Source organism: Folsomia candida, unplaced genomic scaffold, assembly GCF_002217175.1.
Source record: "Folsomia candida strain VU population unplaced genomic scaffold, ASM221717v1 Fcan01_Sc040, whole genome shotgun sequence".
NCBI classification, from domain to species: Eukaryota; Metazoa; Arthropoda; class Collembola; order Entomobryomorpha; family Isotomidae; genus Folsomia; species Folsomia candida.
Window position 1 is genome coordinate 1043832 of NW_019091232.1, and position 23614 is coordinate 1067445.

General features: G+C 32.4%; 2 protein-coding genes across 3 annotated transcripts; both read left to right on the forward strand.

The window, feature by feature from the left end:
* The first annotated feature begins 12180 nt into the window (after positions 1–12180).
* On the forward strand, positions 12181–14295 carry LOC118433063. Its single transcript, XM_035844633.1, has 4 exons — positions 12181–13207; positions 13312–13376; positions 13466–13863; positions 13960–14295. Exons 1-4 carry the CDS (start codon positions 12405–12407, stop codon positions 14062–14064), a joined length of 1371 nt encoding a protein of 456 aa, XP_035700526.1. The 5' UTR covers positions 12181–12404; the 3' UTR covers positions 14065–14295.
* Positions 14296–15163: 868 nt separating this feature from the next.
* LOC110861322 lies at positions 15164–17435 on the forward strand. Of its 2 annotated transcripts, XM_022110428.2 has the most exons (8): positions 15164–15700; positions 15773–15913; positions 15975–16148; positions 16220–16442; positions 16523–16540; positions 16601–16759; positions 16826–16916; positions 16979–17435. In XM_022110428.2, exons 1-8 carry the CDS (start codon positions 15289–15291, stop codon positions 17168–17170), a joined length of 1410 nt encoding a protein of 469 aa, XP_021966120.2. In that variant the 5' UTR covers positions 15164–15288; the 3' UTR covers positions 17171–17435. The 2 variants fall into 2 exon arrangements, with proteins under 2 accessions (XP_021966120.2, XP_035700525.1); XM_035844632.1 differs by having other exon boundaries at positions 16601–16916.
* The last annotated feature ends 6179 nt before the right edge of the window (positions 17436–23614 follow it).

Here is a 23614-nt window from a genome sequence, read left to right on the forward strand (position 1 = left end):
TTGAGACTTGAAATTTAAATATCAGTGTTTCTGCTCAAATGTAAATTTCCTAACTAATTTGCACATTCAGATCTTCATCATGCTCCGTGAAACTCGTATTTTTATCCAATTTCGAAATTGGACTTTTCTTAATTTTGTGGGAACATTGTTGTTCAGAGTTTATGTAAACTTTCACTTTACTTTTGCGAGAGATCAAATTCCGAAATTTCGGAATTTTTCATTTTTTTAGGGACAAGTGAGACTTGAAATTGTCCAATTTCCTAGCCAAATGTGAATTTATGTAAATTTTCACTTAAAAATAAACGTATTTAGATGTGAAGTCCTCTTATCTGCGAGATTAGAATTTGCTTATAAAATTTATACGTTTTTAATTTTACACTTTATCTAAAGTTAGATTCGAAGAACTTCGAAAGTTCCGAATTTTTCGTTTTTTAGGGAAGATTGAGATTTTGAAGTGGTTCCTAGCCAAATATTAAACACGATTAAGATTAAGAATTGTTGTATTGTATGAATGAAATTACAATCTGCCCAAAAATAATTGACACGGGTTTATTTCTGCACGTCATATAATTTCGAAATTTCGAAATTTTTAATTTCTTGAAAAAAATTGCAAGAGTTTCTATTCGAATGTGAATTTCGTGTTTTTATTCACTACGAATACACAATTTCTTTCATTTAACATCCAACCTGTTAATGAAATTCATATTTTTAACCGTTTCGAAATTGTAGAGTTTACATTTTTGAAATTCTAGGGATTTTCTTCGTTTTTCTGGGAATATTTAGACTTCAAATTTCAATATAATTTTTTTTTTAATTTTCACCTGAAATTAAGCACATCCAGGTCTGTAGCTGCTATCTGAAGAGATTACAATATAAAATTGACTTGTTGTTAATTTTGCACGTTTTTCGTTTTCGAAATTGTTTAGTTTTTCTTCCTTTTCGGGAATATTGAAATTTAAAAATGTTCAAGTTCCTAGTCAAATCTGAATGTTGCGTAATTTTATGTATTGTATATGTCATCTGATTTTGAAATTATGGAAGTTTTTAGGGAATATTGAGCTTAAAATTGAAATTGCCCACTCGAATGTGAATTTCATGTAATTTCACTACGGATTTTCACAATTTGAGCACCATCCTTCTTCATCATTCGTGGTAAAGTTCATCGCGACCTTAAAGTTTATATTTTTATGAATTGACCAATTTCGAAATTACAAAACGTTTTTAGGAAATATTCAAACCTGAAATTGTTAGAGTTCCTAACCAAATACGAGTTTTATGTTATTGTTCACTTAAAATTAAATATGTTCAGATTTTGCACCTCCTCTTGCTAGACTACAAAATCCCCCCACCAAATTTTCGAGTTTTTATGTTTGCGAAATTGTAGCAATTTTAAAAAAATATTTAAATCTGCCCACATTCATATGAATTTTCCCTAAATTTTCACTGCAAATTATACGAATTTAGATTAGTAACTGTTTGTATCATGCCCATAAAATTGACACGTTTCTACTTTAGTCTAATCTAATTTAGAAATTATGGAATTTTTCATTTTTGGGGAATATTGAAACTGTTCAAGTTCCTTTTCTTGTAGGAATTTTGTACAAATTTTCATTACCAATTTCTACAATTAGTTCTTCGTGATTTATCACATCCATAAAATTCATGTTTTAATACGTTGTCCAACTTCGAAATTGTTGACTTTTTCATTAATTTTTTTTTGAAATTTCGAATTTTTTTTCTCAGAATTTTCGTTTCTAATCAAGTGTAAGTTTAACTACGAAATTTCACAATTAGATCATCATCGTTCTTCGACCGCGTCCATAAAATTCAAATTTTTATACGTCATACAATTTCCAGGTTATAGAATTTTCTAATTTTTGGGGGGGAATATTGAGAGAGACTTGAAAGGCTTAGTGCAAATTTTCACTTAAAATTCACCACATTTAGATTTCGTTCTGCGAACAATCCACGCACAAGATTAACACGTTTCTAATTTTGCACAGACCTTCTCAAATTTCGAAGTTGTAGAGTTTTTAATTTTTGAGACTTGAAATTGAAATTCCTAGATTTTCACCATGAATTTCCACAATTTGATCTCGCTCGATAAAGCTCTTACTCAATCCGTCCACAAATTTTGTATTTTGTTACGTCATCCGATTTCGAAATTGTAGTTTTTGTGCTTTGGGGGAATACTGATCATGAGTAGTAATCTCAACGGTTCTCGGTTCTCATAGAACCGAACCGGAACCGATGGCTCGGCTCGGTTCCGGTTTATACGGAGAACCGAACCGAACCGAAACTTTTATTACCGGTTCGGTTCCGGTTCCAAGTCTTAGAGAACCGAACCGAACCGGCCGGTTCGGTTCGGTTCTGACTACATACATAAATACATTAGCGAAGTTGATCATATTTCCGAAAAAGTTTTACGAATTTCCCGAAATACACCTAGTTTCCAAAATGAAATTTTGACGTGGCCGTACCTCCAAAGTTCCCAAAATGAAATTTTGACATGGCCACACCCCCCAAGTTACCCAAAACGAAATTTTGACCTGGTTACAGTTACATCCACAATGTTTGCAAAACCAAATTTGGACTTGATGACACCTCCAAAGTTTCCAAAATGAAATTTTCACCCCCAAAGTTTCCTAAACGAAATTTTTACCCCCAAAAGTTTCCGAAATGAAATTTTGACGTGACTGCACCCCAAACTTTCCAAAATGAAATTTTGACTTGGTTACACCCCCCATGTTTCCAAAATGAAATCTTTACTTGGTCACACCCCAAAGTTTCAAAAATGAAATTTTGACTTGGTTACACCCCCAATGTTTCCAAAATGAAATCTTTACTTGGTCACACCCCAAAGTTTCAAAAATGAAATTTTGACTTGGTTACACCCCCAATGTTTCCAAAATGAAATCTTTACTTGGTCACACCCCAAACTTGGAATTGTTTTCTAACTTCAATAATACATACATAAGTGGTTTTGCTGTTGACATTTGTTAGAATTTGCTAGTTTAAATACAGATAAGTTATTGGCTTGTATGTGAAATTTCATCAGAAACACGTGAATTAGCATTGTTTGTTGTTTATTGCATATTAATAACACTACCGGTTTGACCCGAACCGCCGGTTCGGTCACGGTTTGGTCCGGTTCCGGTTCGGTTCCAGCTAAAAAAAGTTCGGTTCTGTTTCGGTTCTTCAATTCTGGTTCTCGGTTCCAAACCGGTTCTTCCAAGAACCGAACCGAACCGCACCGTTGAGACCACTAATCATGAGACTTGAAATTGTAGTTTTTAGCCAAATGTAACTTTTGCGCAAATTTTCCCTGCTTTCGTAAACATTTTAGATTTAACTCGTTTAGTTGAGAAGTCCACAAAATGTACATGCTTTTACTTTTTATATTATCCAATTTCGAATTTGTCATAAAAAAGTTTCGAAATTGCAGAATTGTTAGTTTTTTTCTGGGAATTTTTAATTTCTTGGAAGCCTTAAAATTGAAATTTACCCGAGTTTCTACTCGAATGTCCGTTTCGTGTAAATACAGAATATTACGTGCGAATTTACACAATTAGACTTTCCTCGTTCTTCACAGCATTAACAAAGCTCAACCCGTCCGTAAAATTCGTATTTTCTCTAATTCCAAAATTTAGAATTTTAATTAATTCAATTAATTCATTTCAATAAATTTTCAATAATTAACTTTAAACATTTAAATAATTTCAGATTTTAGAATTTAGAATTTTTAATTTTTAGGCATATTGAGACTTGAATTTATTAAAGTTTTTAGCCAAATGTGAATTTCGCATGAATTTTACCTGCTTTCGAATACATTTTAGATTCAATTCGTTTTATTTAAAAGGTCACTTTTTTATTACTAATACTAATTTTTCATTTTTTAGGGAAATTGAGTTGGAAATTGGAATTGTTCAAGTTTCTAGCCAAATGGGAATTTTGTGCAAAATTTCACAATTAATATACACCATTAAGTTGGGATTAATGATCGTCGTTCATAGAAATAAAGCTTAACCATAAAATTCGTGTTTTTATTGAAACATTTTTCACATTTTAGGGAATATTAACACTGGAAATTGTCCTAGTTCATTGCCAAATGTGAATTTCGGTCAAATTTTCTACTGTAGTTAAAACGGGTTAGATCCTTGACATCTGGACCTATGAGACTACAATTTGGCCATAAAATCCACACGTCTTTAATTTAATTTTGCATTTTTTTAAATCCAATTTCGAAATCTCCGAATTTTTCAGTTTTAGCGAAAATTGAGACTTCAACTTGAAATTTTCTAGTGTTTGAGTTTCTATTCGAATATCTATGAATTTCGTGTAATTATGGACATTTTGTCTTTCGTACATTGCAAAGATCTTAACCATAAAGTTCATAAAGTTCATATTTTGTACATTATCCAATTTCGAAATTTCAGATTTTTTTTGGGAAAATTGAATTGTTTCAACCCAGACGTGAATTTTGTAAATATTCATTGTAAGTTTAATATTTAGATGGGCTAACCACTTCTCGAGGAGACAATCCACCCTGAAAATTTACGATTTTACTTTTGCATGTAATCTAATTTCAAAATTACAGAATTTTAAAATTTTCAGGGAATATTGGGCCTTGAAATTGACTTGAATACTCAAATATGAATTTCGTATAAACATTGTTTACGAATTTCCAAATTTAGATGAAGCTATTGTTCCATGAAAGCCCTGGAAAGTTGTATTTTTGTACATCATACAATTTCCTAATTTCCTAATTTTTCACTTTTAAAGGAATAGTGAGACTTAAAAAAATTGATCGAGTTCCTAGCCAAATATGAATTTTGTGGAAATTTCCGTTTCTAATTAAGCAAATTTATATGGGTATTCTTCGTATGTTTGATGAGATTGCAATTTGCGAATAAAAATACACACCGTTTTAAGTTAAAACTTTTAACTTGTGCACCTTTTGTAAATTAGAAATTGTAGCATTTTTAAATTTAAAAAAAATATTTTAGAAAGTTTAGAATTTTTAATTTGGAGGAAAATTGAGACTAAAATTTGAAATTAATAGAGGTTCTGGTCGAATTTGAATTTCATGTAAATATTCGGTGCAATGTCATGTTTCCTAGAAAAATTAAATATTCTAAAATTTTGGAAACTATTTATAACAAAAATGTAAATCTCAAAATTTCGAAATTGGACAACGTACCAAAATGTGAACTTCATAAACGACTTGATAAATTCACGAACGATCAAATGTAATAATGTGCTAGTCGAATATGGATTTTATGCAAGTTTTCAATTCTAATTAAACACGTTTAGATGCGTATCGATGTATAGGTCACTTGGTGGATGAGATTACAACGCATAGAATTCACACGTTTTTATTAATTGGCACGAGATCAAATTTCGAAATTGTAGAATTTTTAATTTTTTAGGAATATTGAGACTTGTAATTGTTCAAGTTTCTAGCCAAATGTGAATTTAGTGAAGTCTGCACTTAAAATTAAATACGTTTAGACATACGAATCCACTCAGGTGAGACTTGACTCAACCTATAAAGTTCGTACGTTTTTATTTATTTTTACGAATATTAAGACTTTAACTTGACTTTAATGTGAAGTTCGTGTAAATATTTACTTCTTCTTGTAAAGATCTTCCAAATTCTTCGTATGTACTCCAACCCGTCCCTGAAATGCATATTTTTTATCCAAATTTTAAATAATGGAGTTTCCCTACCATTTTTGGAAATATTGGGACTTGAAATTGTTCCAGTTCCTAGCCAAATGTGGGTTTTGTGAAAATTTGTAGTTGCAATTAAATGATTAGATGGGATCTACACTTTTCGACGTTACAATAAGACCCACCCTGGAAATTTACGATTTCACTTTTGCCTGTAATCTAATTTCAAAATTACAGAATTTTAAAATTTTTAGGGAATATTGGGCCTTGAAATTGATAGAGTTTCTATTCAAATATGAATTTCGTATAAACATTGTTTACGAATTTCCAAATTTAGATGAAGCTATTGTTTCATGAAAGCCCTTGAAAGTTGTTGTATTTTTGTACATTATATAATTTCCAAATTTCATAATTTTTCACTTTTAAAGGAATAGTGAGACTTGAAATTGATCGAGTTCCTAGCCAAATATGAATTTTGTGTAAATTTTCGCTTCTAATTAAGCAAACTTAGATTGGTGTTCGTCATCTGCTTGATGAGATTGCAATCTGCAAGGAAGATTTATACATTTCAAGTTAAAACTGTTAACTTTTGCACCATATCTAAATTAGGAATTGTAGCATTTTTAAATTTAAAAAAATATTTTAGAAATTATAAAATTTTTCATTTCGAGGAAAATTGGGACTTAAATTTGAAATTGATATGATAGAGGTTTTAGTCGAATTTGAATTTCATGTAAATATTCGGTACGAATTTATAAATTACATTTGATCGTTCCTGCATCTTAAATTTATCAAGTCGTTTATGTAGCTCACATTTTGGTTCGTTGTCCAATTTCGAAATTTTGAGATTTTCATTTTTTTATATAAATAGTTTCCAAAAATTTTAGAATATTTAATTTTTCTAGGAAACATGGAATTGCTAGAGTTTTTAGTTGAATGTGAATTTCGTGGAAAATTTCACTTTTAATATACACTATAAATTTCCCCATTTAGATTTATATTTAATTTGTTATACGTCATAAAGCTTTCAAACCGTCTATGAATTTCACATATTATACTTTATCCAATATCGAAATCGTAGATTTTTGTAAAAAATTGATACTTGCAATTATTAAGGTTCTAGTCAAATGTGACTGTGTGCAAATTTTCACCTCAAATTCACCTCATCGGTAAGAAATTTTTGCATATGATTTAATTTTGAATTTGTATTTAATTGTTTAGGGAATATCGAGCTTAAAATTGTTCAAGGTTCTAGCCAAATGCTAATTTGGTGCAAATTTTACAATTAATATTCGAAATCATATCACAACCGCCGTTAAAAGTAAAACTCAACCCGTCCAGAAAGGTCGTGTTTTTATACGTTATCCAATTTCGAAATTTTAATTTTTTTAAAATGTTTCCAAATTGTATAATTAAATTCTATAAATTTTGTAATTATTTGGGAATATTAAGACTTGAAAATGTTAAAGTTCCTAAAATTAAAGACATTCAGATTTTGGTTCTAGCCAGGAGTCTATATTACACATTGTCCAAAAGGGCCAGATTAGAGGATAAAAGTCCCCGAGGACTTTTCTCATAATATTTTTGCATATTCGGAGCCCTAGGTGGCCAAGGACGTGTTTATAAAAAATTCGACGAGCCACACCCACTTTGGGTGAGGTTCTTTCCTACTTGGTTTATGGGCACGTTAGCTAATTTATAATTTTTCGAAATTGGAATTGTTAAAGTTTCTAGCCAAATGTGAATGTTGCCAAAAAATTTTATAACGATTTTACACATTTAGATTATCATTGTTTATACTGGTAAAGTTTCTGTCAAATGGAAATTCGTATTTCTATCCAATTTCGAAATGTACAGCTTTTGATTTTTTTTAAATATTGAGACTTGAAATTACCTAATTGCCAAATATGAATTTTGGATAGACTTTCATTTTAAATTAAATAGGTTGCAATCCACCCTGAAAATTTACATTTTACTTTTGCAATGCAAAGTTTGCTGGCTATCTAATTTCGAAATTGTTGAGCTTCCAAAATTAAATTTATATTTCTATAAGTTATGCAATTTCGAAATGGTACACTTTTTTGAATTTTGTTTCAAGTATTGAGACCTGAAATTGTTCAAATTGTGCAAATATTTACTCATTCTTACACATTTTAGATCAAATCCTTAGATGTTCATAGGATTAACTTGTTATTAAATTGCAACCGATCAAATTTCGAAATTATAGAATTTTTAGTTTTTTATTAAACAATGATTATGGAATATTGACAATTGAAATTGGTACAGATTCACTACGAATTTCCAAATTTAGATCTCGTCGGATAAACGTCATCCATGAAAGTTTCACTCCATGAAAGTCCGTGAAAGTAATTTTTTATACATCATGCAATTTCAAAATTGTTCAGAAACTTTGAAATTGTTCAGGGTCCTAGCTAAATGTGAATTTTGTATAAATATCACTTTAAATTAATCAAATTTGCACTCAGATCGTTTGCTTTATGAAATTTTAATCCGCGAATAAAATTCATACGTTTAACTTTTGCACATTATCCAAATTAGAAACTTTAAAAATTAAAAAATTAAAAAAATATATTTAAGAAATTGTAGATTTTTAGTAGACTTTTGTTGTAGACTTAAATTTTAAATTGATACCGGGTTGAATTTGACTTTCGTGTAAATATTCCGTACGATTTTGAACATTGCATTTGATCGTTCGTGCATCAATAACGTGTCCAATCGTTTATGATGTTCACATTTTGGTACGTTGTATAACTTCTAAATTGTTGAGATTTTCATTTTTTTAATAGCTTCCGAAATTTTAGAATTTTTAATTTTTCTAGGGAATATTGAGCCTTGAAATTGATATTGCTAGAGTTTATAGTCGAATGTCAATTTCGTGTAAATATTCACGATAATTCTCCAAATTGAGGTTTAATTGTCCCGGCATCATTAAAGTAGTCCAACAAGTTCATATTTTTATCCAATTTCGAAATTTTCGAGTTTCTTATTTTTTGGGGAATATTGAAAATTTTTATAGAGCATCAAATTTTGAAATTTTAGAATTTATCCTTTTATGAAATATTGAAATTGGTCAATTTTCTAGTGCAGTATGAATTTCATATTTTTATTCAATTTCGAAATTTATTTATAAGTCTCCTATTTTTGTGGGGAATGTTGAAACTTCAAATTTTTATAGAGCATGAAATTTCGAAATTTATTTATAAGTCTCCAATTTTTGTGGGGAATGTTGAAACTTCAAATTTTTATAGAGCATGAAATTTCGAAATTTTACAATTTATCTTGAAATATTGAGACTTGACATTGCTCAAGGTCCGAGTCAAATTTGAATTTTGTTAAGTTTTTACAAAAAATTAAACACGTTTAGATTCTTCTGTCTCATCTTGGAAGACTACAAAATTCACGCGTTTTTATTTTTGCACATTGTGTAATTTCAAATTTGTGGAATTTTTTCATTTTTTGTGGAATATTGAATTTGTAGAATTTTTCGTTTTTAAGAATATTGAAACAGTTTTTTTACATTACGAATCAAACCACCCAAAATTTCTCATTGAATCTCTTTCGTATTGTCAAGCATTACGTATAAAAAAGATATGTTCCGACCCCGAAGATTCTGAAAAACAAATTGAAATGCTATTCGGAAAATTTGCAAAACGGGGTTATCCTTTGAATGTACTACATAAATGTATATTGAAAATTAATCAGATAAGCAGACATGATATTCTTAAGCCAAGAACTCAACTTGTGATAAAGCATTTAAAACATAATAATTCAACTGTGTTATGTAAATATACCAATGCCTACTTACATGAAAAAGAGATACATGAAAAAGTCTTTATTGTTATGCCGTTCTACAAGAATATGTATGGTTTTAAGATATTTTAATAGATATTTAATATATATAGATATATTTATATATATATCTCGATATATATATATCTATATATCTATATATTTAATTATATATATATATATATATATATAATTTTAATTGTTAAGTTTTTACAAAAAATTAAACACGTTTAGATTCTTCTGTCTCATCTTGGAAGACTACAAAATTCACGCGTTTTTATTTTTGCACATTGTGTAATTTCAAATTTGTGGAATTTTTTCATTTTTTGTGGAATTTTTTCATTTTTTGTGGAATATTGAATTTGTAGATTTTTTTGTTTTTAAGAATATTGAAACTAAATATTAAGGGGTTCAAGTTCATAGCCAAGTATGAATTTTATACTAATTTTAATTATCATTTTTACACAGTTTAGATTTGATTGGTTTTGTTTAAAAGTCCATCAAACCTATGTTATTAATTTGTACTTTACCCAATTTCGAACTTGTAAGGTTTGTCATTAAAAAAATATTTTTCGAAATTTCAGAATTTTTAAATTTTTTGGGAATATTGAGACTTCAAATTTCTAATCAAATGTGAATTTCGTATAAATATTCAATAATAATTTCCACATTTAGATCCTGGTTTATTATTCGTAGTAAAAGTCAAGCTCAATCCGTCCATTAAATTCATATTTTGACGCTTTATCCAATTTTGAAATTTTAGAATTTTTAATTTTTGGGGAACATCCCAGTAAACATTTCTCTAAGGTTCGGTCAACGAATTCTCTACGATCTTGTTCGAAATCTAACCGATCTCGAATTCTTCAGTGACTCTTAGTGATTTCTGTATAAGATTCTCACAGAATTCGCTACAATCATTCGGTAACAAATTGTGAACGATTTTTTCTACAAATTCTGTGAGATTTCGTAGAGAAATTGAGACAAATATTGGACTTGCCAAAATCACTACAAATTTTCACCGAATTCGTTGAGTCCTAGAGATACTAAAGCCTGCGCCTTGTGCTAAATTTAAGAGAGCAACGAGGTGATTGAAATCACGCCAGTTAGTCCACAACCACAGCCATGAGCAGGCTGGGTGTCTTTTTCCTCTCGAATCGACAGAAAAGAAGACTTACTAAAAATCTTGGTGACGACAAAATTTTTACAGACAATTCAAGTAAATTATTAAAAGTAGTAGAAGGAGTAAGTTCATCATCAGCCAACATTTCATCAGCCGCTGGAAGTTCATCTCAAATTATTAGTGACACAGTAACCGTAAGTGAACTTTGTGATGTCACACCCCCAACTTTTCCCCTTGAATTTGAAAGCAACAACGTGATAGATTGTGATTTGGCAGATAGTCTATGTGATTTTGATTATGAACTAGATGACAACGTAGGATCGTATAAATTAGACTCATCGGAGTCTGATCAAGAATATTTTAATTCTTCAGATTTCGAAATTGACTTTAAGTATAAATTGCAAAAGTGGAGTTTAGATAATAATATTAGTCACTCAGCGACGTCAGACCTGTTAAAATTACTTAAAACTCATTCATGTCTATCGTACCTTCCATCTGACGCTAGGACGTTACTTCATATCCCTACTAAAACTGTATTGCGAGAAGTGCTACCCGGTAATTATTGCCATTTTGGACTAGAAGTCGGAATTCAGAGGATTTTAGTGAGGAGAAAATGGGAAGGGAAAGTATGTGTGCAAATAAATATTGATGGACTCCCAATTTCCACAAGCGATAAGAAAGAGTGGTGGCCAATTCTTGCTCATATTAGGGGAACGTCGACATCGAACATTATTGTGGTTGGAATATACGAAGGGAAAACTAAGCCTATAAATTTAAATAATTATATTGGTGAATTTGTAGAAGAAGCTTTACGTTTATATAGGGATGGTGTTGATTTAAATACTGTGAAATTTCCGTTTGAAATAGAAGCGTTTGTTTGTGATGCGCCGGCCAGGGCATTTGTGTGTCAAATAAAAAATCATACGGGCTACTGTGGATGAAGTTCTAACCCTGCAGACTTATTACACCGCTTTGTAGCATTAATTTCACGACGTCACCGGTCAAAAAAATTTTTTCCTCCAAACTGGTCCAAAATAAAAGTCTAGCATGGGAATAGTATAGAAAAATTATTTTTAGCGTTCTATGACCCCTGGGTCATGAATTAAGGGCCCCTGAAGGGTCAAATAGCGTTCCCTGATAACCCCATGCAAATGGGGTATCAAATTAATCCCCTGGACCAGGGGAACCAGAAAAATATTTTTATAAATTTTTATGACCCTTGAGTCGTGAACTAGGAGCCCTTGAAGGGTTAAATATCATTCCCTCACAACTAAAGGCAAGTGGGGTATCAAATTAATCCCCTGGACAAGGGGAACCCAAAAAATATTTTTCTGGATTTTTTTGACCCTCAGGTCAAGAGTTAAGGGCCCCCGAAGGGTCAAAATAGTAACCATGGTAACCCCATGCAAGTGGGGTATCAAATTAATCCCCTGGCAAAGGGCAAGCATAAAAATATTTTCCTGAATTTTTTTGACCTATCGGGCAACAGTTAAGGGTCCCTGAAGGGTCAACATAGTAACCATGGTAACCAGGCTTCATAGCCTGTCTCAGGCAGCATACTTATGTTTGTCTAAACTGGTCCCTTTCTCATATACATATCTTTATGCACCATCTTGTTTGGGGAAGGATTGGGTTAATGGTTGGGGTGATGAATATCCCCTAAAAACTGATGCATTATAAATATATGAGGTGATGGGAGACCCCTTATCCTTGCTGGCTTCTCCAGTCGACATTTTGAAATTTAAGTTTTGGAGTTTGTACTTACTGGTATCCGCTCAATTATTAATTTTTAAAATTGAAGATGACGTTGCATAACTTAATTTATGGAACACTGTATGTGTTATATATAGTTCATTGTGTTTGTGGTAAAAGTTGCGCGAATGTCGATAAAATAGAAATAGATAAACAGGTTAAAGTTGTGTGTGATGAGACGGATAACCTGGGTGGATTGGTTATCTGGTTCAAGGAGACATTACCATCCAATTGCAGTGGATTTCTGATATGTAATCAAACGATGTGTATGGAAATTAATGAAACTGTTATGTTCTTCAGTGACACTATCAAAATTGAAGAAGTAGAGTATGAAAATAAAAAGATACGGGTATGGGGAAGTGAAAGCTATGTAACTTTTTATTTTAAAAGTTTCGTGGATGCCAGCCGTTATCTACTAAATAACATCACAATTTCAAACGCCAACCACACATTTCCATCCAATAAACTATCCGACTTAACTCAGGAAAAAATTAGTGACACTTATTGTAATATAGCGGCTGAAACGAAGAACTGTACCACCAAGCAAGCAGTAACTAAAGCTATTCAAGGCACTACTCCTCTTCCTTCTGCATGCACAGTTCTAATTCTGTGCAACCAAATATCATGCATCAGGTTCAACTACACAAGTCTCCTGCATTCAGCCTTCTTTGCCAGAAAGCACACGTTTATTCCTACCAACGAAGGTAAATTGCCATCTTGCTTTCATCTTCGTCAAGATGCATTTTTCCATCCTGGATCTCTCCGACGCCCACGTGGTATTATACTTTCCTTGGAGAAAGCTAAAGTTAAAAAGGCGCCAAGCGGATTACCTTTCAATCTCCCTGGATATAGGTAATTGGTTATTTTGGATGAGTTTTTTTATTTTTGAAGTTGCGATTGGAATCTTTATGAAATGATTCTTTATTAACATAATTTTATTATTGGTATTAATTAAGATATTGCGGGCCTGCCACCGATATTGAGAAGCAGGATGATCTCGGTGGCCCAATAAATGCTGTTGGTAATTGTTGCCCAATTTATGCTCATACACTAACCAAGTCAAATTTGTGAAAATTAATTTTATAATTTTTGTGTTGATATTATTCACAGATGCAGCATGCCGCAAACATGACGTCGATTATTTGCTAGGGGTTCTACCATCAGAGGCAGACGAGGCACTTCTAACTACTGTGCAATTACATCGAAAAGATCTGTTCCCACTTTTTGCGGCCGCAATGAGTGCCAAAAAATATTTCGAAAGTCAAATTGGAGGGTCCTATACATCCTTCTTATATTTCTACCCAGCAGGATTTTATCCCAGTTTAACTTTGCATTTTGCACATGAAACGGTGTACGATAAAACTTCAGCAGGAACACTAACAACTGCTCGTGCCATCTGGGAAGGCCAAGCTCAGGAGTCAAAGTGGATAAGTATTCTGCAAAATATTTGGCTAGGGAGCTGCTACACGGTGGATCCAGAAACTAATGTAAATCCACCGCATATCGATGTAAGATTATATTTTTGCACTATTAATGCTAGCTCAGATTCATCGATTTATTGTCTGAGAGCACAGACGCATTTCATACAAGTTTATCACTTTTAGCAAAAACAGTCTGACATGAATTCCCTCGTCATGCCATGCTCAAATGTGGATGAAATGGACACCAATGCAGACGCACTTGTGAGAAATATTGCAACATATTTATAAATAGCAGCGACCGCGGATGTTGTGGGGGACATCGTGAAATTGTTGTTGTAGTAACAAGCTCATGTACGTTTTTGTTCTGATCAATACAGGAGGATGGTGATGGAGATGATGAACGTGGGCACTGTGGACAACGTGAAGAGTTAGGGGAAGGGTCAGCTCCTGGCGGTGAATCACCAATGGACACTTCAAATACAGAGTATGCATCCAAGAGTACAGAAGGTGAAGATACATGTGTGGGAACAGACATTTACCCAACGGCCCCTTACAAAGGGGGATGTAGGATGATTTTGAACGAATTTGCAACCAAGAATGATGATAACCAGATTTCGTTTATTGAACATGTTCGTATTTGCCCAAAAGGCGCTCGTCCTCCAAAAACTAATTCACTTAACGGATTCGTTGAAATAATCCTTGTGGGCGGGATGACTATCCACCAAGTAATGTACGCATCTTTCCAGAACAAGATCTTCTCAATCATACAAGAGAAACAAACTACGCAACGCAAAATAAAAAATTTCTACTTTGTCCTCGGATCGAAACAAGTTGCACCAGATATGTTGTTTTCTGACAGCCAGATTACTAGTGACCATCTCGAAGGAATCTTACCTGCCGAGTCATTGACGTACTGCATAATTTTACTTCACTTCGGACACAATCAAGGGCAATTTCATCAAGCAGTTCAATCTTTTTCACTAATCCAAAATGTTCCACCCGGCAGTGACACGGTAGGCTATCTCCCAACCCCCATAAACGACGAAAAGATGAACCTTATAAACGAGTTCATTCAAGATGTCCTAATTGTTGGTCCTCCTTGTCCGGATTCTGAGTGTGGATATTTCTATTCCCTTCTCAGAGCTAAAGAACAGGTATTGGGGGAAGGTGAAATGCGAATTCCTTTATCTGATGTTCCTAGACGGAATGATGGAACCAAACCTTACCTTAGTCTTTCGAGGTGCAGTCCTACGAGTTTTCCTATGCAACAATTAGCCTTTGAAATTGAGAAAGCAACACCGAAAGCGAAAAACGACTGTAAACAACCAAATACTAAACTCCCATTCCAACTACTTGGTGTTTCACTACAGGCGACAGCTCAAAAGTTAATTGTCAACGCCAAAGTATTCTTTGACAGTAACCAGGTACAGTGTGAAATACTAACAGGAAACTCTGTCACCAAAACTAGCCAGATTCTAGGAATAGGATGGAGAGAGAACAGTTTATCAGACAATGGAGAATTACAAAACGAATAGTATAAAAACACCTGGTAAGAAACGTATTAGACCAACGCCAGTGATGGATCAGTTTGACGACTTCCGAACTGAGCACGTTAAACGAATCATTCATCAATTCTATGCTAATAATCAAGCACCAACAATGCATAACGTATACACAAAACTGATGGAGGAAGTCAAGGAAGAAGAAGATGGTCGGATAGCCCGAGGAGAAACTCTTACAGCGTTCAAATGTTCCAAGTGGACGTTAAGAAAACTCATTAAGCAATTAGGATTTAGATTCAAAACTGTTGATAAGCGAGCAGTTATCCTCATGAGATCAGACATCGTGCAGAAGCGATATGAATATCTGTCCGTAATGATTAAAAATCGTCAGTCCGAGAACCCAAAATGTGTTGTCTACACAGGTTTGGCTGATTAAATATCAAAAATGTTTTAATTTAATTTAATATAATTATTAATGCATTATATTTATTCAGATGAAACGTGGGTCGATAGTTATGCTAGAACTGGAAAAGGCTGGGTTATTAATTCACCAAAGTCATTTCATGAAGCGGCTTTATACTCCTTCCAAAACCCGAAAATTTCTAGAGGACCACGTATCATTGTGATGCATGCAGGTGCAGTTCAACTATCCACATTAAATAGGAAATTATTTCAAAATAATAATTATCTTCACAGGTGGAGAGGATGGATTCGTACCTGGCGCTATGAAGGTATATCCAGTATCAAAGAAGAAAGTCCAGATGGATTACCACGCAAACGTTAACGGTGTCGCTTACATGGCTTGGTGGAAGGATCTTAATCAAAAGATAAAAGATAATTATGGTCCATGCATAATTGTTATTGATAACGGTAATACCATCCAATAATTTGTATTTGTAAATTCCATTTTAATTTGAATTTCATTTATTTAAATTTGTCAGCTCCGTATCACAGCACCAAGGAAGCCCCAAAATCTACATCCCGAAAACAAGAGCTATACGACTGGCTGAATGATAATTTAGAGGGCCCTGAAAAGCTGAAACTAAAACCTGTAAAGCAAATGAGACGACCTGAATTATGGAAAATGGTTCAAGACCTTAAAAACGGAAATGAATATTACATTGTGGATAAGGAGGCATTGAAATATGGAAACACTGTTGTCCGGTAAAGTTATTTTCTATTCATGGGTAATTTACTAATAATTTGTAATATTTATTTAAACACTGTATTTACGTATTTTCCAGATTACCCCCATATAACTGGTAAGAACTGGTAATCATAGGTAACGGTAATAAGAATATTCATGTAATAACTATTTTTAGCGACTTGAACCCAATTGAGTACGTGTGGAAAGACATCAAGCACGCAGTTAGGGCTGCAAACACACAGGGGACCGCTGAGTTTGCACAAGCTGAGGCTGAGAGAATTATGACAACATACACAAAGGAACAATGGCAGAAACACATCAAACATGTGCACCGGTTCGTAAAACCAAGATTCGCTATTATGGGAATAATTCGCAATTTCTACATTATTATTGTAAATAGATTGGAGGACGAGTATTGGAAAAATGATGGACATTTTGATGACTTCCTTGATGACTTCCAAACACGTGTAGCTTCAGCCAACCCCATTCGAGTGAGTTCTTGGTGACAGTAAACTATTAGTAAAAAAATACATAACTTATACATAATATACAGATTACAGCAGCAGATGATGTGTCTGACGACGAAGATGAGGACCCTGACGATGTTGACGAAGTAGTTGATAGATTCCGAATGCAAATACACAATGATATTGAATACTCACAGGCTGGGGAAGAAGAAGACTTGCCTGAAGAAGAATGTGCAACTTCTAGGAGGAGATTAACCTTCCCACCAGAATCAACCTAGATTTTAACTTCAATGGATTCAATACATAATAAATATTATAAATAGTGAATCCGATTTGTACATAGTGTTAAGAATTATTATTCATTAAATTTGTACGAAATTTTCAAAAATATGCCTACCCCTCTCTACTTAACATTCTTGCAAAACTGAAAACTTTAAAATAATGTCCCGTTTAGTAAAATACAATAAGTTATTATTTGACCCTTCAGGGGCCCTTAACTCTTGACCTATACGTCACAAAAACCAAAAAATATTTTTCTGATTCCCCTGGTCCAGGGGATTAATTTGATACCCCATTCACCTTAGTTACCATGGTTACTATGTTGACCCTTCAGGGACCCTTAACTGTTGCCCGATAGGTCAAAAAAATTCAGGAAAATATTTTTATGCTTGCCCTTTGCCAGGGGATTAATTTGATACCCCACTTGCATGGGGTTACCATGGTTACTATTTTGACCCTTCGGGGGCCCTTAACTCTTGACCTGAGGGTCAAAAAAATCCAGAAAAATATTTTTTGGGTTCCCCTTGTCCAGGGGATTAATTTGATACCCCACTTGCCTTTAGTTGTGAGGGAATGATATTTAACCCTTCAAGGGCTCCTAGTTCACGACTCAAGGGTCATAAAAATTTATAAAAATATTTTTCTGGTTCCCCTGGTCCAGGGGATTAATTTGATACCCCATTTGCATGGGGTTATCAGGGAACGCTATTTGACCCTTCAGGGGCCCTTAATTCATGACCCAGGGGTCATAGAACGCTAAAAATAATTTTTCTATACTATTCCCATGCTAGACTTTTATTTTGGACCAGTTTAGAGGAAAAAATTTTTTTGACCGGTGACGTCGTGAAATTAATGCTACAAAGCGGTGTAATAAGTCTGCAGGGTTAGAACTTCATCCACAGTATTTCAACGTCTAATCGAAGTATGTTGAGATTTGCTTAATTTAAGTAAATCAACGTTAGATGTGTATAAATCGATGTTCTGACTAAAATCAAAGCAATATCCACTGATTATTGCTTACGCTTTACTGATTGCAAAATAATTAAGCGTGATGGATTTGATTTGAATTTAAGCCCGCTCGCAATATTAATCAAGCGGGCCCCGTCTTCTTGGCGTAATAAATTCCATCACGCTTACTCATTAGACAAATTCCTGACAAATTCGAAATTCTGTGAAGGAAATTCATAAAATTAAATAATTTCAATATTTTGTACTCCAATTTTTCAATAAATTTGGACCTCTACATATATTCGTAAGTGTCATTCAATTTAATCTACAACTTGAATGCGATGTTAAAATCAAACAATACGCTTAGGCGATTACAAATACGCGACGATGACACAAAAATCATGCCTGCCTTTGATAATTACTTACCAAATTCCGGGAAGCATAAAACTAAATAATTTTGAAATTTTGTACTTTTCAAAGTTTTTAAAAATATAATAACTTATTTAACCAGACAATAATCTAACTTTACAATCATCATAAAATGTACTACACAAAATAAACGGGACCTAAAAGTCAAGCAAATCCTATTCTGCCAGCCAGATTATAAATTTTACACGAAATTAAAATAATTTATGACATACGAATCCTTACCTTTTGCTAATTATTGACTAATTATTTTATGGGATCAATTTCCATCAAGTGAAGTTTACTTGGCCTGCAAAAAGACTGCCCAGGTATTATTTAAAAAAGATAATTACGGGCAGTAGGAAGTCACATAATTTCGAAATTTTGTAGTCCAGTTTTTCAAAAACTTAGCCCTAAATGTCGGGAAGCCAATGATCTAAGTACGTAAGAGGCATGCAATTTACTCTAGAAATTAAATTCGGCATGTAAGTCAATCAATAGGTTAACGACGGTGACAAAGACAATTGCTAAATTCCTGGTAGGGACAAAATTCAATAATTTCAAAATTTTTCCGTCCCATTTTTCAGAAAAATTGGAACTGAAGCTTTCGGATCTAACGTCATGATTGTAATTTAATTTAATCTAGAAGATTAATTCGACGCTAAAGTAAAACAATAAATTTAACTTTGGTCTCGAAGATGACGACAACATAAAAACATCAAGTGTTTCTTGGTAATTACGAAATTCTGGGGTGCACAAAGTTAACAAAAAATTCAAAATTCACAAACAATTCAAAAATTTTCGAAAAATTAAAGAAGAAGTAAACAATTACCTGCATAACTTCAAATTAGGATAAAATTTATTCTGTAAATTAAATGCGACGTTTAAGTCAAGCAAAACATTAATGGGCGGTACGATTGCTAAATTCCTGGCAGGACAAAATTAAATGAATTCAAAATTTCGTGCTTCGATTTTTCAAAAATTTGAAACCAGAGTTTTGAAATTTTCGCACCTAACCTCATAATTTACATACAATTTACTGTAGAAGTTAAATGCGACGCTAAAGTCAAACAACACACAATGACGACGACGAGGACATAAAAAGATCATGTATTTCATGATAAATAATTACGAAATTACTGGAATTTCCGGAAAAGTTCATAAATTCAAAATTTTGTATTACAATTTTTCAAAAATTTAGTAATAATCTAATTTTATATTTAGGACGATGCAATTTAATCTGTAAATTAAATACAACGCTAAAATCAAACATTACGTTTAAACTTTCCGTTCTTTACGCTAGAATTTCAATGTTTAGATTTCTCATTCTATGAAATTTACGTTGAAATACAGAATTGAAATTCCCAAAATTTCGTATTTATTTATGAAATTTATTTTATATAATGATGTAAATTATTATTTTTCATAATACGTAGAATTTCTTATATATACGTAGAAGTAAAGGGTTGAAATTCTCAAAATTTATTTGAATCATTGTTTGGCAAGACACGACCTAATATCACTATTGGCAAGCAATTTAATCAAGAAATTAAACGCGACGTTAAAGTCCAGCAAATTCTATTTCAACATTGAAAAACACTGTCAAATTTTTATTTTGTTCGTTTGTTTTCTAAATTTTAACACTTTATTCCATCAGAAACACGAAAGGTGGAAAAATTGGGAAAATTAAAGTTCTGTAAAGCATGTATTTTATTCATTTAATTTCGATATTTTAACAATGAAAATTACATAAAATTTTAATTTACTTGTTAAATATCAATAATTTAACAATTTGTTCGATTAGAAAAACAGCAGGCGGCAGTATGGAGCTGTGACTGTGGTGAACGAATACCCTACCGATTGTGGCGGTGGTGGCTGCGTTAATGGGGGCCGTTCACGATGTATTTCATATAAATAATGTGGCTATCACCAAATCCGACTTTTTTGCATGATATTTTATCGTAAATGCATACCAATAGATTTAAAATAAACAATAATTACCCCCATTTAAACTAATATTCTTCCAGTAGTAGCAATTAGCGGCCTATGTAGCAAAATTTCGAAACAACTCAAAATGCAACAAGTTAATACAAAACTTTCACAACAGAAAACTGGTTATGGGATTTAGCGACAAATTTTTACAAAACCAATTATCAGTGTGCAGTTACTTATTTATTTTTCCATTTAATAATAACTTAATAATTTATCCTAATACATAATTACACTTTTTTCTCAGTGTTATAATTTATATAAAAAATGTATCGTCATTAACGGACGGCGGATGTTTTTCTAACTTTTTCCTACCAAATCAGATCATACTAAAACTTGGTAAACTAACATCCAATGTAAGCACGGTCGAAAAAAATCAAACATAGTTTTCCAGATTTTCCATATTTGAGGGTTTTCGTACATATTACATATTTTCATACAAATTTTTGCCGATTTTTCGTACATGTACATATTTTCCTGTATATTTCGATTACTTTTCCAAACAAATATGTTAGTAGATATTTCGAAGTTTTGAATGTAAACATATTTTTCTTCGTTTAGAAATTAAGGTCCTCTCAAAATGATATTTTATGAATATCGTAGAAAATTCTGGTTGAAAAACATTTTTTATGAGCATATTTTCAGGTTTTTTAAGAAGATACATATTTTGCGGTATTTACGTACATACATACGCCTTCTGGTAATTACTAATTAATTAGAAAAATGTTTTCCTTCTAATTACTAGGTTTTCATTTATCTGACATACATCGTGAACGGCCCCCATTAACGCAGCCACCACCGCCACAATCGGTAGGGTATTCGTTCACCACAGTCACAGCTCCACACTGGCAGGCGGAGATATAAATATTCGCAAAAATTTGAAACAATTTCGGAAAATTCTACATCATTATTTGTGAAGCAATTTAATCTAGAAATTAAATACGACGTTCAAGTCTAGCAAATTCAATTTCAAAATTTAAAATACTTTCAAATTTGTATTTATAGTTGTTTAATTTCTAAAATTTAACAATTTATTCGATCCGGAGGTCGGAAATGTTGGAAAAATTTTGAACAACAATTTCTGATCATTTGACATTATAATTCACGAATTTAACGAAAATTTAATCTAGAAATTTAACTAATTAACTTCACATTTGTGAAAGTTTTAAATCCGGCTTTATAATGTCGCGTTTAATTCGATCAGAAACATTGAAGCTCAAAATATTGGGAACAATTTTGTAACACAATTTCGGAACTTTCAATAACCCAATTTGTAATCAAAGTAAACCTAAAAAATTAAAGTCTTCCAAATCCGATTTAACCATTGAAAATTCCATATAGTACTATTTTATTTTCGTTTAATTTCTAAATTTTAACAATTTATTCGGAAACATTCAAGCAAGGAAATATTAGAAATATGTACAGGGTCGTGTCTCTCTCTCTCTCATCAACATAAAATGTGCTATACAAAATAAACGGAACCATAAAGTCAAGCAAATCCGATTCTACGACCATAAATGTAAATCTTGCTCCCAATTGAAATAAATTATGAACTACGAACCCTTAACTTTTGGTAATTATTTACTAATTATTTTATGGGATCAATTTCCATCCAGTGAAGTTTACTTGGCCTGCTAAAAAACCCTGCCCGTGTATTTTTAAAAAGATAATTACGTGCATCACGAAGTCACATAATTTCGAAATTTTGTACTCCAGTTTTTCAAAAACTTAGCCTTAAGACCGTCTTGGATGACGCGTTGGCGCGTAATCTCACTTTACCTCTATTCAATGTATTTAAATGCAGAAGTTTAAAATCGAATCATCTTCATGAGTTTGCAGAAATTTACTTTGAAAAGATGGCAAATGAATTTAATAATTTTTTTCAAAACGACTTGTTTGTAGTACCAAAAATTAGCTTTACATTTAAGTATCAAACGTTCAATTTATCTCAAAACTCATGAAGTTGATTCGATGTTAAACTTTGCATTTAAAGACATTGAATAAGGGCAAGGTGAGAAAAAAAATCTATGACGGTGTAACAAGAGCCTTAAATGTCGGGAAACCAAGCATCTAACTACGTAACAGGCATGCAATTTAATCTAGAAATTAAATGCGACATTCAAGTCAAGCAATAGGCTAACTGCTGCGGTGACAAAGACGAGTGCCAAATTCCTGGCAGGACAAAATTAAATAATTTCAAAAGTTTGCCGGCCCATTTTTCAAAAAATTTGGAACTGAAGTACTCCAAACTATGTGATCTAATTTCATGATTTTAATTTAATCTAGAAATTAAATACGACGCTAACGTCAAACATATCACATCACGTGTACCATGATAATTACTAAATTCCTGGCGACATGACTATAAATAATTTCAAAATTGTGTACTACAACTTTTCAAAGATTTAGTACTGAAGATATTGAGGATCTAACTATAATTATTTTATGGGATTAATTTGCATCAAGGAAATTTTAGTTTGTCTGCTAAAAGGGGAATAAGTATGTAATACCCGGGTATTATTAGACTCGGGAACTAGAAGTTTTTTTGTATTTGTGTGTGTCATGCTCAGACGTGGTCACAAAGACGACAACGGCAGTAAAATATCGTGTCTCTGATGATAATTACGAAATTTCGGGTAGCATAAATTCAATAATTTCGAAATGTTATACTTCAATTTTTTTTAATTGCCGAACGTGAAAAGATGACCTAACCTCATATTCATTATACAATTTAACCTATAGATTAAATGCGACGTTCAAGTCATACAAATCCGCGTGCACCCAGATTATAAATTTTACACCTAAATGATATAAATTATGAAATGGGAATGCTTAATTTCTGATAATTATTTACTAATTATTTTATTGGAGCAATTTCAACCAAGGGAATTTTACTTGGACTGTTAAACAAGCTGGAATAATTATTTCCATAATACTCGGGTATTATTAAAAATACCTGTGTGGTAATTACGGACAACACAAAATTACATTAATAATTTCGAAATTCTGTACTCCAATTTTTCAAAAAGTTTATTTAGACAGTAGGTCAAATATCTAAATCTAAATTTATAATTAGAATGCAATTTAATCTACAAATTAAA